Consider the following 17,164-nt stretch of genomic DNA (forward strand, 5'->3'; position numbering starts at 1 on the left):
TAATTTTGCTAATTGACTTTTTAAACTTAAAGATGACAGTTTATAGAAAAATCACGTATAAAATACTGAGTTCCCATATACCACCCTATTATTAACGCCTTACATTAGTGTGGTACATTTGTTACAAAGATCATTTTTATAATTATACCATTAACTATAGTTCATGGCTCACCTTAGGGCTCACTGTTTGTGTTATGCAGTCCTCTGGATTTTCTTTTCTTTTTTTTAAAAATTTCATTCTTGTTACCCATATACGACCTGGCATTTCCCCTTTTTACTACATTCAGATATACGCTAGTTTTATTAAACACGTTCGCAATATTGTGCTACACCATCACCACCACCCATTTAACAAAAATTTTCCATCATTCCAAATAGAAACTTTGAACAATTTAAGCATTAACCCCCATTCCCTACCCCCAAACCAGCCCCTGGTAACTATATTTCTTGACTCCATGAATTTGTTTATTCTAATTATTTCATATCAGTGAGATCATTCAATAGTTGTCTTTTTGTGTCTGGCTTATTTCACTTAACACGACATCTTCAGGGTTCATCCATGTTGTTGCGTGTATCAGTACCTCGTTCCTTTTTATGGCTGAATAATATTTCACAGCACATATATACATGTTATTTATCCATTCACTGCTTAATGGACACTTGGATTGCTTTAATCTTTTGGCTGTTGTGAATAAAGCCACAATGAACATCAGTGTGCAAATATCTGTTCAAGTCCCTGATTTCAATTCTTTTGGTTATATACCTAGAAGTGGAATTTCCAAGTCACATAGTAATTCTATACTTACCTTTCTGAGGAACTGCCAAACTGTCTTCAACAGCAGTTGCAACATTTCATATTCCCATCAGCTTGAATGAGTATTACTGTTTCCCCACATCCTTTCCAACACTTGTAATTTTCCATTTTTAAAAATAGTAGCCATTTTAGTGGGTGTGAAATAGTATCTCATTTTGGTATTGGTTTGCTTTTCCCTAATGGCTAAGATGTTGAGCATGCTTTCATGTGTTTTTTTTTTTGCTATTTGTATATCTTCTTTGGAGAAATATCTATTCCAGTCTTTTGCTCATTTTAAAATTGGGTTGTTTGTCTTTTTTATTGTTGAATTGAGGATTTCTTTATATATTCTGGATATGAAACCTTTATCAACTATATGGTTTCTAAATATTTTCTCCCATTGTGTAGGTTGTCATTTTATTTTTACGATAAAGTTCTTTGATGCACAAAGGTTTTTAATTTTGATGAGGTCCCACTTATTGATTTTTATTTTGGTATTTTGGGTGCAAAGTCTAAGAAACCATTGCCTAACACAAGGCCCTGAAGATGCTTCCCTATGTTTTCTTCTAAGAGTTTTATTTTGGTTCTTGTATTGAGGTCTTTGATTCATTTTGAGTTAATTTTTGTAAATGGTGTGAGGTAGGGGTCCACCTTCTTTCTTTTGCCTACAGGGATTCAGTTTCCCCAGCACCAATTGTTGAAGAGATTATTCTTTCCCAATTGAGTGAACACCACACCCTTGTCAAAAATTAGTTGGCTGTAGGGCGGGCCGCGGTGGCTCAGCGGGCAAGAGTGCTTGCCTGCTATGCCGGAGGACCCCGGTTCGATTCCCGGCCCCAGCCCATGTAACAACAACAAACAAACAAACAAAATATAATAAAAACAAGATGTTTCCCTTTCTTCCTCCCTTCCTTCCTTCCATCCTTCCTTCCTTCTCTGTCTTTCCTTCCCTTCCTCCCTCTAAAAAAAAAAAAAAAAAAAAAAAAAAAAAAATTAGTTGGCTGTAAATATGAGGGTGGATTTCAGAACTCTCGATTCTATTCCATTGGTCTACATATCTGTCCTTGTGCCAGTACAAATGATTTTTTGATTACTGGGGCTTTGTAATAAGTTTTAAGATCATGAAATGTGAGTCCTCCAACTCTGTTCTTTTTCAAGGTGGCTTTGACTATTCATGTCCCCTTACCTGTCCATATATATTTGATGATTGGCATATCCATTTCTGCAAATGCTGTTGGAATTTTGATTGAGATTCTGTTGAATGTGTAAATTGCTTTGTTAGAATCTTAATAATATTTCCTCTTTCTGTCCATGAACATGAAATGTCCTTCCATTTATTAAAGTCTTCTTTGATTTCTTTTAGCATTGTTTTGTGTTTTTTGTGTATAAGTCCTTTAGATCTTTGGTTAGAGTTATTCCTAGATGTTTGATTCTGTTAGTTGCTATTTTACATAGTTTTTTTTCTTGATTTATTCTTTTGATCATTCAATGCTAGTGCATGGAAACATTATTGATTTATTTGGTATTGATCTTGTACCATGCTGCTTGGCTGAATTTATTTGGTAGCTCTAGGAGATTTTTTTGCGGATTTTTTCAGGGCTTACTGTATATAGGATCATGTTGTCTGAAAATAGGGAAAGTTTTACTCCATTCTTTAAAATTTGGGTACGTTTTATTTCTCTTTCTCACCTAATTGCCCTGGCTGGAACTTCCAGTTAAAATGTTGAACAATAGCGATGACAGTGGGTATCGTTGTCTTGTTTCTGATCTTAAAGGTTAGCTTTCAATCTTTCATTCACCATTAAGTATTATGTTAGTTGTAGGTTTTCATTTACACCTTTTATCATGTTGAGGAAGTTTCCTTCTATTCCTAGTTTTCTAAGTGTTTTTATCAAGGAGTGCTGGATTTTGTCAATTGCCTTTTCTGCAACAATTGAGATGAGTGTGTGTGTTTTTTCCTTCATTCTGTTAATGCAGTATATTAAACTGGTAGATTTTTTTTATTGAAAATACCCCCCCCCCCAGCATATCTTGGATAAATCCCACTTGACCATGGTATGGTGTATAATTCTTTTAATGTGCTATTAGATTCAGTTTGCTAGTATTTTATTGGGGGATTTTTGTATGTATATTCCTAAGGAATATTGCTTTGTAATTTTCTTTTCTTGTGGTATCTTTATCTGGCTTTAATATTAGGATTAACCTAATTAGGGTTAGGTTAACCTCATAGAATGTTCTGTCTTATTACATTTTTTTGGAAGAGTTTGAACAGGACAGGTATTAGCCTTCCCCTGTGATGCTATCTGGTTCCTGGATATTCTTTGTTGGAAGGTTTTTGATGAATGATTCAATCTCTTTACTAGCTATTGGTTTGTTGATATCTTTTAGCTCTTCCTGAATCAGTGTAGGTAGTTTGTGTGTTTCTAGGACTTTGTCCATTGCATTTGGGTTATCTAATTTGTTAGCATACAGTTGTTCATAGTATTATTTTATAATCCTTTTTATAGGTTGGAGTTATGGGGTTGGTGGTAATTTCCCTTTTCATTTCTGATGTTAATTATTTGTGGCATCTTTCCCTTTTTCTTTGTCAGTTTAGCTAAAGCTTTGTCAATTTTACTGATCTTTTTAAAGAATTAACTTTTCATTTTGTTGATGCTCTGTATTGTTTTTAAATTCTCTACTTCATTTATCTCTTTCCAATCTTTGTTATTTCCTTCCTTTTGTTTGCTTTGGATTTGTTTTGCTATTTTTTCTAGATTCTCCAGTTTTGTGGTTAGGTCATTAGTCTGATATCTTTCTTCTTCTTAAAGTTATAAATTTCCTTCTCAGCACTGCTTTTGCTGTATCATATAAATTTTAGTATGCTAGTTTTCATTTTCATTCCCTTCACGATATTTGCTAAATTCCCTTGAGATTCCTTTTTGATCCATTGCTTACTTGTATTAGTTAGGGTTCTCTAGAAAAACAGAATCAACAAGAAACACTCGAAAATAAAGAATTTATAAAAGTGTCTCACATTGCCGTGGGGAGGCAGAGTTCAAAATATGCAGAGCAAGCTGTGAAGCTGATGATTCTGAAGGAGGGTCTGGATGAACTCCACAGGAGAAGCTCACTGGCCAAAGCAGGAAGAGAGAGAGTCTGTCTCTTCTGAATCCTCCTTAAAAGGTTTCCAGTGATTAGATTAGGCATCACTCATTGCAGAAGACACTCCCTGTTGGCTGATTACAAATGGAATCAACTGTGGATGCTGCTGACGTGATCATGATCTAATTCTATGAAATGTCCTCATCGCAACAGACAGGACAGCACTTGCCCAACCAGACAAACAGGTACCACCACTTGGCCAAGTTGACACATGAACCTGACCATGACAGTCCACCCCTTGTCAACTTGGCAGCTATACATATCACCTTAAACTATACCTAATTTCTAAATAAAAAACAATAAAACACACACTTTTTTCTTTCACCTAACAATACTCAACTGTCCTGCATATAACTGGAAACACATTAAATCTCTCCAGAATAGGGTGCAAGTCCTTGGGTAATATTCATTCTTAAATTTGATATCTTACAACTAAAATAGTATAACATGAACAAAACAGCATTACAGTCCTCATTTCTGTAACTGATCACATGGTCATAGTTCATATTTATCACTACCTTCTTCCACCGTCCATTCCATGTTCCCTTTACCCTCAGCAAGCACTTCAGTTGGCCATGGTTCTTTGCCTGGTGGGGTGGCCCAACCTTCATTCCTGAAATTTCAGAGCCATTAGTAGTCCTGCCTGGATTGAGTTGTTACAGTTTTCCATTGATTTTAATCATAGGGCATGGTAGTACTAAAAGACGCCCTAGGGGATCACCTATATTCCAAGAAAACTCTTCTTTACCTCCATTGTGTAGTTGCAGTCCTATTTCCCCCTGATAGTCAGGGTCAATCACCCCAGCCAATAATGTAATCCCCTTCTTGGCTTCTTGACCCAGGGGCGTGAGTAGCCCAAAGTGACCAGGTGGCGGTCTTAGATTCCAGTTCAATGGAATCATTGTTGTTTTTCCTGGTGGAAGCACTCCCACTTTTGGAACTAAAGCCTGTAGACCAGCAGAGCTCAGGGTCACAGGGACAGGAAGCAAAAATTTTCCTAGTGGATTGCTAAGGGTAACAGTGAGTATTGCTATTCCCATTTCCATCCCTTGGTTCCTGGATCCATGAATCCTGGCTATGGGTGAAACGGCACCATATAGAGAATGCTGATTCATAGCATATACAGCTTCCTGGAGAACATTACCCCAGCCCTTCAAGGTATTTCCACCTAGTTGGCACTGTAATTAAGTTCTCAAAAGACCATTCCACCGTTCTATCAATCCAGTTGCTTCTGGATGTTGGGGAACATGTTAAGACCAGAGAATTCCATGAGCATGTACCCATTCCCGCACTTCATTTGCTGTGAAGTGTGTTCCTTGATCAGAAGCAATGCTGTGTGGAATACTATGATGATGGATAAGGCATTCTGTAAGGCCATGGGTGGTAATTTTGGCAGAAGTGTTGCATACAGGGAAAGCAAACCCTTATCCAGAGTATGTGTCTATTCCAGTTAGAACAAATTGCTGCCCCTTCCATGAAGGGAGTGATCCAATGTAATCAACCTGCCACCTTGTAGCTGGCTGGTCACCTCAGGAAATGGTGCCATAACAGGACTGAGTGTGGATCTCTGCTGCTGGAAGATTGGGCACTCAGCAGTGGCTGTAGCCAAGTCAGCCTTGATGCGTGGAAGTCCATGTTGCTGAGCCCATACATAACCTCCATCCCTACCACCATGACCACTTTGTTCATGAGCCCATTAGGCAATGACAGGAGTTGCTGGGGAAAGAGGCTGACTGGCATCTACAGAACAGGTCATCTTATCCACTTGATTATTAAAACCTTCCTCTGCTAAAGTCACATTCTGGTGCGCATTCACATGGGACATGAATATGTTCATGTTTTTAGCCCACTCAGAAAGATCTATCCACATACTTCTTCCCCAGACCTCTTTGTCACCAATTTTCCAATTATGGTCTTTCCAAGTCCCTGACCATCCAGCCAAAACATTAGCAACAGCCCAGAGTCAGTATACAAACGCACCTCTGGCCAGTTCTCCTCCCAAGCAAAATGAACAACCAGGTGCACTGTTCAAAGTTTTGCCCACTGGGAGGATTTCTCCTCACCACTGTCCTTCAAGGACACCCCAGAAAGGGGTTGTAGTGCTGTAGCTGTCCACTCTCGGGTGGTACCGGCATATTGTGCTGAACCATCTGTAAACCAGGCCCGAGTTTTCTCTTCCTCAGTCAATTCACTGTAAGGAACTCCCCAAGAGGCCATGGCTCTGGTCTGGGAAAGAGAAGATAATGTGGCAGGAGTGGAGACCAGGGGCATTTGGGCCACTTTCTCATGTAGTTTACTTGTGCCTTCAGGACATGCTCTGGCCCTATCTTGTATATACCATTTCCATTTTACAATAGAGTGCTCCTGTGCACTCCCAATTTTATAGCTTGGTGGGTCAGACAACACCCAGCTCCTGATAGGCAACTCAGGTCTCATGGTAATTTGGTGGTCCATGGTTAAGCGTTCAGTCTCTGCTAAGGCCCAGTCGCAGGCCAAAAGCTGTTTCTCAAAAGGAGAGTAGTTATCTGCAGCAGATGGTAAGGCTTTGCTCCAAAATCCTAAGGGTCTGTGTTGTGATTCTGATATAGGGGCCTGCCAAAGGCTCCAGACAGCATCTCTATTTTCCACTGACACTTTCAGCACCACTGGATCTGCTGGATCATAAGGCCCAAGTGGTAGAGCAGCTTGTACAGCAGCCTGGACCTGTCGCAGAGCCTCCTCTTGCTCAGGTCCCCACTCAAAATTAGCAGCTTTCTGGTCATTCAATAAATGGGCTGGAGTAGCACTCCCAAATGAGAAATTTATTGTTGCCAAAATCCAAAGAGACCAACTAGGCATTGTGCCTCTTTTTTGGTCATAGGAGGGACCAGATGCAGCAACTTATCCTTCACCTTAGAAGGGATATCTCGACATGCCCCACACCACTGGACACCTAGAAATTTCACTGAGGTGGAAGGCCCCTGTATTTTTGTTGGATTTATCTCCCATCTTCTGACACACAAGTACCTTACCAGTAAATCTAGAGTAGTTGCTACTTCTTGCTCACTAGGTCCAATCAACATAATATCATCAATATAATGGACCAGTGTGACATCTTGTGGGAGGGAGAAATGATCAAGGTCACTGCAGACATGATTACAACATAGGGCTGGAGAGTTGATATACCCCTGAGGTAGGACAGTGAAAGTATATTGCTGACCTTGCCAGCTGAATGCAAACTGTTTCTGGTGGTCCTTACTAACAGCTATTGAGAAAAAAGCATTTGCCAGATCAATAGCTGCATACCAGGTTCCAGGGGATGTATTGATTTGCTCAAGCAATGATACCACATCCAGAACAGCAGTTGTAATTGGAGTTACCACTTAGTTGAGTGTATGATAATCCACTGTCATCCTCCAAGACCCATCTGTTTTCTGCACAGGCCAAGTAGGAGAGTTGAATGGGGATGTGGTGGGAATCACCACCCCTGCATCCTTCAAGTACTTAGGAGTGGCAGTAATCTCTGCAATCCCTCCAGGAATCTGTTATTGCTTCTGATTTACTATTTTGCTAGGTAGGGGCAGTTCTAGTGGCTTCTACTTGGCTTTTCCCACCATAATAGCCCTCACTGCATGAGTTAAAGAGCCAATGTGGGGAGGGCCCGCTAGATCCACTGTGAGAGGGACCTGAGCTAAAACTCCATTGTTGACCTGGCCTCCATAAGCCCCCATTCTGACTGGTGAACCAGAGTGATGTTTTGGGTCCCCTGGAATTAATGTCACTTCTGAACCAGTGTCTAATAGTCCCCCAAATATCTAATCATTTCCTTTTTCCCAATGCACAGTTACCCTGGCAAAAAGCTGTTGGTCTCCTTGGGGAAGGCTTGGAGGAAGATTAACAGTATAAATTTGTGGCAGTGTAACAGGGTTTTCCTCCAAAGGAACCTGGCCTCCCCTTCATTCAAGGGGCTCTGTGTCTGTAAACTGTCTCAAGTCTGGAAATTGATTAAGGGGCTGTGACTCTGTGTTTTTGTAATTCAGGTTAGACTTCTGTTCACTTGACCTAGAACTGTTCTGTTTATACACCTTGAACAAGAATTTAGTAGACTGCCCATTTATTGTATTTCTAGGTACCCCATGATTTACTAGCCAGTGCCCCAAATCTCTGTGAGTCATATAATTTTGACTCCTGCTTTGAGTTTGCTGTCTATTATAATAGCCACATCTACCCTGTCTTTGGCAATTAAGTGTTGCCTCCTGGCTTTTGCCAACTTGGGATCCAGGCATCCCCATTTTGTTTAAGGATTCCAGCTTAGTGAAAGCAGTTCCTACAGTAATATCTGACCTACAGAGAAATGCAACTATAGAGCTCTTCAGAGATGATGGCACTAGTCTCACAAATTTATTTCTCACTGTTCTGGTAAAATGTGCACCCTCCGGACATTCCTGGGGTGTAGGAGCAGGCTTTGTATGATAAATACACTCTAACATTCCAATCTGTCTAAGTCTCTGGATCCCCTCACCTACATTGTACCAGGACAGGTCTGGCATTTCAACCTCAGGTAATGTCGGCCACCTTTTGATTCATGTTTCAACCAACCATCCAAACAAACTGTTAATACCTTTTCTAATCCTTGAGCTATAACACTGAATGCAGAATCTCTGCTTAGTGGGCCTATATCAATAAATTCAGCCTGATCCAGCCTTATATTCCTCCCACCATTATCCCACACCCTTAAAATCCATTGCCACACATGTTCCCTGATTTCTGTCTATATAAATTGGTAAACTCACACAGTTCTTTTGGAGTATAATGTACCTCCTCATGTGTGATACTTTGTACCTCATCTTTAGGGGCCTGTTGGGATTTTAGTCTAGTTATAGGTCTGGAAGAAATGAGGGGTGGTGGGGGTGGGTCATGAAAAGAATTAGGAATATCTTCCAAGCCATTTGCTTCAGGCCCTTCATTTGCAGTTTCATCTGGTGAAATAGGATTAATCACTCTAGGGCTAATCCCTTCAGGAGGAGGTTGGGTGACCAACTCCTCAAGGCAGGCTGGAGGTGGGGCAGCTATGTCCTGAGGGCTGACTATTACAGGGTTATCTAGAGAAGACTCAGCATGATCTAGGGTTTCAACCTCACCCCTGACATCATTATCAATCCATATGTCACCATCCCATTTTTTCAGGGTCCCACTCCTTTCCAATCAGTGCCCTCACTTTAACAGCAGACATCATGCAAGATTGAGATTTCAGTTTATGTTATAAAGTTGCTACTCTAACACTAAGATTCTGAGTCTGATTTTCAGAGATCCCAAGTCTATGGCTACAGGAAATAAAATTTTCCTTCAGGATACCCATAGAAACTTCTACATCTGTCAGATGGTGTTTAAGCTTCTCATTTGAAGCCTTAAGCCCTTCCCTTTCACTCCTTAATGTATCCAACAACAACTAGCCAACATCTCTATACCTCTTATTTCCACAAAACTCCATAAAAGTGTCAAAAACATTATCCCCCAGGGCCTGGCTTCATACAAGCAAAGCATTAGGAGAATCGAATGGTGATATTTTGACTATCTCTTTTGCCAATTCACTCCATGGATTGGGAGTGTCATTCTGATTGTGGGAAGCAGAGTCTTTAGTGCCTTTGAGTCCAGTCAGAGTAGAAAACTATTCATAGAAACATATTTTTAAGATTCTGTTTCTTAAGAACCACTCCTGGTACCAAGTTGTATTACTTAGGGTTCTCTAGAGAAACAGAATCAACAGGAAACACTTGCAAATATAAAATTTATGAAAGTGTCTCATGTAACTGTGGGAATGCAGAGTTCAAAATCCACAGGGCAGGCTGTGACACCGATGATTCCGATGGAGGGTCTGGATGAACTCCACTGGAGAGGTTTGCTGGCTGAAGCAGGAAGAGAGCCTGTCTCTTCTGAATCCTCCTTAAAAGGCTTCCAGTGATTAGATTAAGTATCACTCATTGCAGAAGACACTCCTCTTGGCTGATTACAAATGGAATCAGCTGTGGATGCAACTGATGTGATCATGATTTAATTCTATGAAATGTCCTCATTGCAACAGACAGGCCAGCACTTGCCCAAACAAACAGGTACCACCTTGGCCAAGTTGACACATGAACATGACCATGACAGTACTTAAAATCCATTGCTTAATTTCTACATATTTGTGAATTTCTCATTTCTCTCTAAGTTATTGATTTCAGATTTCATCCATTGTGGATGGAGAATACATTGCATGATTTCAATATTTTTGAATTTATTGAGACTTGCTTTGTGACCTAACATTTGGTCTATATTGGAGAATTACCCATGCACACTAGAGAAATATATTTATTCTGCATATGTCAGTGAAAGTATTTTATATGTGTCTGTTAGGTCTGGTTATTTGAATATTGTTCAAGTCTTTTATTTCCTTCTTGATCTTCTGTATAGATTTTCTATCCATTATTGAAAGTGGTGTATTGAAGTCTACTACTATTAATATAGAACCACTTATTTATCCTTTCAAATATGTCAATATTTGCTTCATATATTTTAAGGCTCTGCTGTCAAGTGTGCATATATTTATAATTGCTATGTCTTCTTATTGAATTTTTCCTTTATCTGTACATAATAGCCTTCTTTGTCCATTATAATAATTTTTAATATAAAGTCTATTTTATCTGATACTAATATAGCTGCTCCAGATCCCTTTTGTTTATTAATTGCATAGTATATATTTTTATATCCTTTCACTTTCAACCTGCTTGTGTCTTTGAATTTCTGGTGAGTGTCTTGTAATAAACTTATAGTTGGGTCATGCTTTTAAAAATCCATTCTGTAAGTAGAATGCCTGTCTGCTTTGTGGTAGAATGCTTGCCTGCCATGTGGGAGGTCTGGTTTCAATTTCTGGCCCATGCATACACACACACACACACACACACACACACACATACACACACACACACCCATTCTGCCAATCTCTGCCTTTTGAATACAGAATTTAATCCATTTATACTTGGTATAACTACTGATCATGCAGGAATTTCTTCTATCATTTTTCTATTTAATCTTTGCAGATTTTCTATTTTTTTTGACCTTCAATTCTTGCATTAATGCCTACTTTCATATTAATTTGATCTTTTTTGCATTGTACCATATTGAATCTTTTTTCATTTTTTTCTGGACATATTCTTCATATATTTTCTTTCTGGTTACTGTGCCAGTTTGAAGGCATTATGCACCCCCAGGAAAACCATGCTTTAATCCTGATCTGATCTTGTGAGAGCAGCTGTTTCTTTTAATATTGATTCAATACTGTAGGTTGGAAACTTTTGATTATATTATCTCCATGGAGATGTGACACATCCAATTGTGGGTGATCTTTGATTAGTTGGAAATGTGACACCACCTTTTTCAGGTGGGTCTTGCTTAGTTTACTGGGATCCTTTAAAAGAGGAGAGAGTTTGTAGAGAGTCAGAAATGATACAGCCAATAGAAACTTCAGAGTAGAGCTGACACAGATGCCAACACTTGGAAAACAGAGACATGGATGCTTGGAGATACTTGGAGCCTAGCAGATGTTGCTGACAGATGTTAAGCAAGTCAGAACCTGGAGAGAGCCAAGGGAAGCCAAGAGATGAAAGCCAGCCCTGGAGAAGCAGAGTGAGGAACCCCAGAGGAACAGAGGCTGAAAGCAACAGCACCCAGAAGCAAGGGACCAGTAGATGCCAGCATGTGACTACCCAGATGACAGAGATGTTGCAGACCCATCGGCCTTCTTTGAATATTCCTGGATGCCTTGTTTGGACATTTTTATAGGCTTTAACTGTAAACCTGTAACTTATTAAACTTCCCTTTTTAAAAGCTTTTCCAGTTCTAGTATAATGCATTCCAACAGCTTGCAAACTAAAACAGTTACCATGGAGTTAAAATTTAGCATCCTAAATATATAATAAGCATTATTTATTTGATACCAACTTAACCTCAATAGCCTACACATGCACTCTCCCCAATCCCTCCATTCTCCCACTTTTTTTGGTACTTGTTACAAATGATGTCTTTGTACAGTGTATTCCTAATACCATAGATTTTTCTTTATTTTTTGTGCATTTGCACTTTAGCACTTGAAAAAGTAAAAAGAGGAATTACATACAAAAAAACCAATACAATAGTACTGGTGTTTATAATTACCCAAATCATTACCTTTACCAAAGGTCTTTATTTCTTTATGCTGCTTTGATTCACTGTCTTTCAGTCTGAAGAACTCCCTTTAACATTGCTTATAGACAGGTCTAGTGGTAATTAATTTTCTTAGCTTTTATTTGTCTGGAATGTCTTAATTTCTCCCTCATTTTTGAAAACTGTTTCACCAGATACAAAATTCTTTTTTGGTAATTTTTTTCTTTCAATACTTGAAGTTGTTCAATCCCCTGTCTTCTTGCCTCCATGGTTTCTGGTGAAAAATCAGCCCTTAATCTAATTGGGATTTCTTTGTACATAACACATTACTTTTCTCTTGCAGATTTCAGGACTCTCTCCATGTCCTTTACATTTGATAGTTTGACCACCACATGTCTGGATGCATTTTTCTTCCAGCTTATGCTGTTTGGTGTTTGATTGGCTTCTTGGATGTGCATATTCACGTATTTTGCCAAGCTCGGGAAGTTTTTGTGATTATTTCTTTTAATATTCCCTCTGCTCATTTCTTTCCTTCTTATTCCCCTGGGACTTCTATAATATATCTACTGGAGTGCTTGGTGGTGTCCCACAGGTCTCTTAGGCTATCTTCTCTTCTTCTAGTTCTTATTTCTTTCTGATCCTAAGCCTGACTCATTCCAATTGTCCTGTCTTCAGGTTCATTGATTCATTCTTCTGTCAACTCCAATCTACTGTTAAACCCTTCTGGGAGTTTTTTTCATTTCAAAACTGGGCACTTCTGGACACATTAGAATGTCTTTAGTGATCCTTCAGTTCCTCATTTGTATCTATCCCTGCTTCCAGCACCCCTATTTCTGGAATCCTTAGATTCCTCCTATTAGCAATGGGCGCCTTCCAGGTCTCCCCTTTTCATTCGCCTCTCCTCTTCATGGAGGTGACTCACCTCCATTCTCCCCCTCCTTTTAGGATTTCTCTTGGTTATTGTCTTAAAAGCTAAAGATAATCTAGACCAGTACCTTTTAAGCTTTAATGTTCATATGAATTACCTTGGGATTTTGCAAAACTGAAGACTCTGATTGAAAAGGTTTGGAGTGGGGCCTGAGACTCCACGTTTCTAGCAAACTCCCAGCTAATACTGATGCTACTTGTTCATGGGCCACACTTTGAGTAGCCAGGGTCTAAATGCTAAATTGTTAGCTTCTCAATTTGGGATTAAGATTTTAAAAGAGGTATTGACAAATCAAACAGCATCCAGAGCAATGAGGTGGTAGTGGGGCTGTGTCTGGGAACTGGGTCTTTTGAGGAAAGACTGAAGCAACTTAGCATATTTGGTGAAACAAAAATAAACTAAAGGGAATGAGAAACCAGATGAGATAGCTTCTTTAAATATTTGTGAAAGTAAATTGTCTTATATTGTTCTAAAGGGTAGAGGAAGGACAAATGAATCCAGATCAGTATGTCTCCAAGTGTATTCCTTGAACACAAATTCCCACAAAATAGTCAATGAAAAGATGGTTCCATTGCCTAATACATTTGGAGAGTGCTCATACACCTCTCTTTTCCAAACATTCACAGTGTACATTTGTATATTAAAGACTCTGAGATGTCTTGCAGCAAAGAAACTGTCCTAATTTTAAATAGCAAGGGTTTCCTATACTTATTTTACCATGAAAACATGTTTTTAGTATAAATGCTATTTTGTTGTTAAAAATGGTGTTCTTTGTGAGACTGGAAATGGCTGGTTTGTGGTATTAGTGTGAGAATCAATTTATACAGGGACGAAATCTTTGAGGAGAGGTCTCTGTGACATCTGATGAGACACTGTAGGCTTCAATCAACTCCTCTGTCGAATGACTAGATAAGTGGTTTTCACATTTTAAAATGAAGCATAATATTTTAAATTTGTTGTGGTTTGCTAAAGCTGACAGAATGCAATATATCAGACAGGAACTGGTTTTTTTACAAAGGGGTTTACAAACTTACAGTTCTAAGGCCATGAAAATGCCCAAATTAAGGCAGCAACAAGAGGACACCTTTACTCAAGAAAGGCCGATCATGCCCTGGGTTTCTCTGTCAAATGGGAAGGCACATGGTGATGTCTGTTGGCCCTTCTCTGCTGTGTTGGTTTTGAAATGTCTCTCTCAGCTTTTGGTATCTCCTGGGGCATTTCCTTCTGCATCTCCAAACCTCTGTGCCTGTGCTTTCTCCAAAATATTTCCCTCTTAAAGACTGCAGTAAGCTGATTAAGGCCCACCTTGAATGGGTGGGGTCATATCTCCATGGAAATGACCTAATCAAAGGTCTCACCCAACAATGGATTACCCCCACAAGATTGAATTAGAACATGGCTTTTTCTGGGTTACATAACAGTTTCAAACCAGCACAAAAGGAGCCCCCAATATAAAATGCATCCACAAAGAGCTGCTCTGGTTGAAGTAGGGCTGTGGAATTATTTCCTGTTAGGCATTCTCTGAATCCCAGATATATTCAGTGGAAGGTCTCCCTAGACTTGAGAAACCCATAGACCAGGGGGTCTCCTGTGATTAAGTTTCTGCATTTTCTTTCAGACGGATGTTCCCAGTCCTAAAGATTAGTGTCACGGGACTGGACCCCAATGCCATGTACTCCCTTCTGTTGGACTTTGTCCCAACTGACAGTCACCGCTGGAAGTATGTCAATGGAGAGTGGGTGCCTGCAGGCAAGCCAGAGGTCTCCAACCACAGTTGTGTCTACATTCATCCAGATTCCCCAAACTTTGGGGCCCACTGGATGAAAGCTCCCATCTCCTTCAGCAAAGTGAAGCTGACCAACAAACTCAATGGAGGTGGGCAGGTAAGATTGGGCCGCCTGGCCACCTGCCCTGGCCACCCCACAACACCAATCAAGAAATATCAAGGGTGCATTTAGGCAATTAGAGGGGTCCTCACCAGCCTCTTCTCCCACAGAAGCAATTATTCCTGTGAGTCCAAATGTAAACAAGAATAAATAGCTCTTAATTGGTGCTTTCAGTTTTTAATGGACTTCCTGATGTTAAAAGAGAGAGTGAGTGAATGCAGTAGTTTACTTAATCATCAGGGCCCTTTTCATAGTTTTGTCTTGTGTGTGCAGCTTTTTACTCAGGCCTGGGTGGGGGATGTCTCTGGGTTCCAGGGTTTTGTTATTTCCTCTTCCTTTTTTGGTATAAGTGGCATGTTGGCAATAGACAAATACCTTAATAAAAAGATCCTCCTAAATGAAATAATTACTACCTCCACTTGGGCATTATGACAATTATCAATGGAGTATTGAATCAGCTTTGGTTTTTTAGAAAATAAATCCAAACAAACCTTAAATAAGGGAGGTTTTATTTAAGGTCTCCAATTAAAGTAAACAAGATTTGGGGCTTTTTCCTCTGGTAGGATTGTGAATTTTCATGAACTGTGTAAGGTTAGTTATTTTACAAAATGTAGACATTTTTTTTCTGGGGGTTAGTGACATGGCTGGGAATAAAAGGTCTTGATTTTTTTTTCTTGGCCCCCATACTTCCCCTTTCCGACCTCACCGTGCTTCCCCATGGTGGGTGCCTAGAAGGAATTCACGTTTTAGGAGGGGGATATCATGCCATGCAGGTCTTTGTGACAGTCAGAAGGTTCTAGTTCTTTATTGAAATATGAAGTTGAAAACTATTGCCTACCAGATTTCACATGAGACTTTCAATAAATCTTTCCTTTGAATCACCAAAAGTGGTTTATATGCAGCCATCCAATGTCAGATACTCAAATTGTTGTGTTGAAAATGCAGGGAGAACAAAAGGAAGCCAGAAAATTGATCATTGTTTAGAAGATTCCTCCCTGGCAGCCCTCCCCTGAACCCCCACATTTGCTCCCATGTTATGCTACCTGGGGGAGGTGTGGTGGCAGCTCAGGTGGCCTAGGACTTGAGGGCCTGTATCTCTGACCTGGGAGGGAGCTGAGCTTGGGAGCTTGGGACCCATCTCTCACCTGTGAGATGCCAGACTTGGCCATTCTTTCTCTTCTTCACTTTCCTCAACAGATAATGTTGAATTCTCTGCATAAATATGAACCCCAGGTTCACATAGTACGTGTTGGAGGTTCCCACCGAATGGTGATGAATTGCTCCTTCCCTGAAACCCAGTTTATAGCTGTGACTGCGTATCAGAACGAGGAGGTAAGGGTGTGTGTGTGTGTAAATGTCACCTGGAAGAGTGCAGTGGGGTGGGATATTTTCATTGCCATAACCAAGCTTGGATGAAAGGTAGGTTTTCCAGAATGCAGATACACTTAGTAAAGATGAAGTTAAGCAGTTGGGTAGCTGCTCTTTACTCCCTCTTGCCTGTTAGCCAAAGGCCCATCTGTGTTTTTTTTCCTGGAGTCAAGAAAGCAGTCATTGCACATTGCTTTAAAGCGAACAGAAATCCAGGAGTCTTTGTCTTTAGGTTCTGATGTGCCCTTGGCCTGCACAGGGCTGGGGTGTGTTCTGGACATGGCAGAGCAGGGGTGGAAGGGACTACTCTGAATGTGTGTGTGTGTGTGTGTGTGTGTGTGTGATGTCAGATGACTAAAGAAAAATGAAGCAGCCTAAGGATAAGGGGGATAAAGAGTGACAGTGGATGGGGAAGTGACAATTTGTTTTTTGTTTTGTTTTTTACATTAACATAGCCCAGTGCCTAAGTGATTATTTAAGAATTAAGCTTTGATTTCTATTAGAGAATTGATGCTAGCGTGCACTCTCCAAGAGAGGTAGGGTCATACCTGTGCTATCCTCCACGGTGTTCCCAGCGGCTGGAGAGGTGTCTGACACGTGGTAGATGCTCAATGATTGCTGTAGGATGAATGCATAAAAGAATGACTGCTAGGCTAAGCACATCAGGCCTTTGGCCATTTCTAATGCTTTGCTCTTTCTTTGCTCACCTCATACTGCATTTGTCATTTCCACCACATGCCACAATACAATGTTCTTTGCCAGAGACAGTGCAATAGTGATTTATGCAGGAGTGAGGGAAGAGATGTTGGGAGGGAGAAAAAAATTGAGGGGAATTATCCTGAATTTACAGAAATTCACCTGTAAAGACAAAGGGTTCTGTCTGCC

At 40.1% G+C, this 17,164-nt stretch overlaps 1 protein-coding gene across 1 annotated transcript in view; it reads left to right on the forward strand.

The window, feature by feature from the left end:
- Nucleotides 1–17,164, forward strand: part of TBX19 (T-box transcription factor 19) — a 42,166-nt gene that overhangs the window by 9,947 nt on the left and 15,055 nt on the right. Inside the window, exons 2-3 of the mRNA XM_077155740.1 lie at nucleotides 14,644–14,908; nucleotides 16,109–16,243. Coding sequence (XP_077011855.1) covers nucleotides 14,644–14,908; nucleotides 16,109–16,243 — 400 coding nt within the window. The remainder of the gene's footprint in view (nucleotides 1–14,643; nucleotides 14,909–16,108; nucleotides 16,244–17,164) is intronic.

This window comes from Tamandua tetradactyla, chromosome 4 (assembly GCF_023851605.1).
Source record: "Tamandua tetradactyla isolate mTamTet1 chromosome 4, mTamTet1.pri, whole genome shotgun sequence".
NCBI lineage: Eukaryota > Metazoa > Chordata > Mammalia > Pilosa > Myrmecophagidae > Tamandua > Tamandua tetradactyla.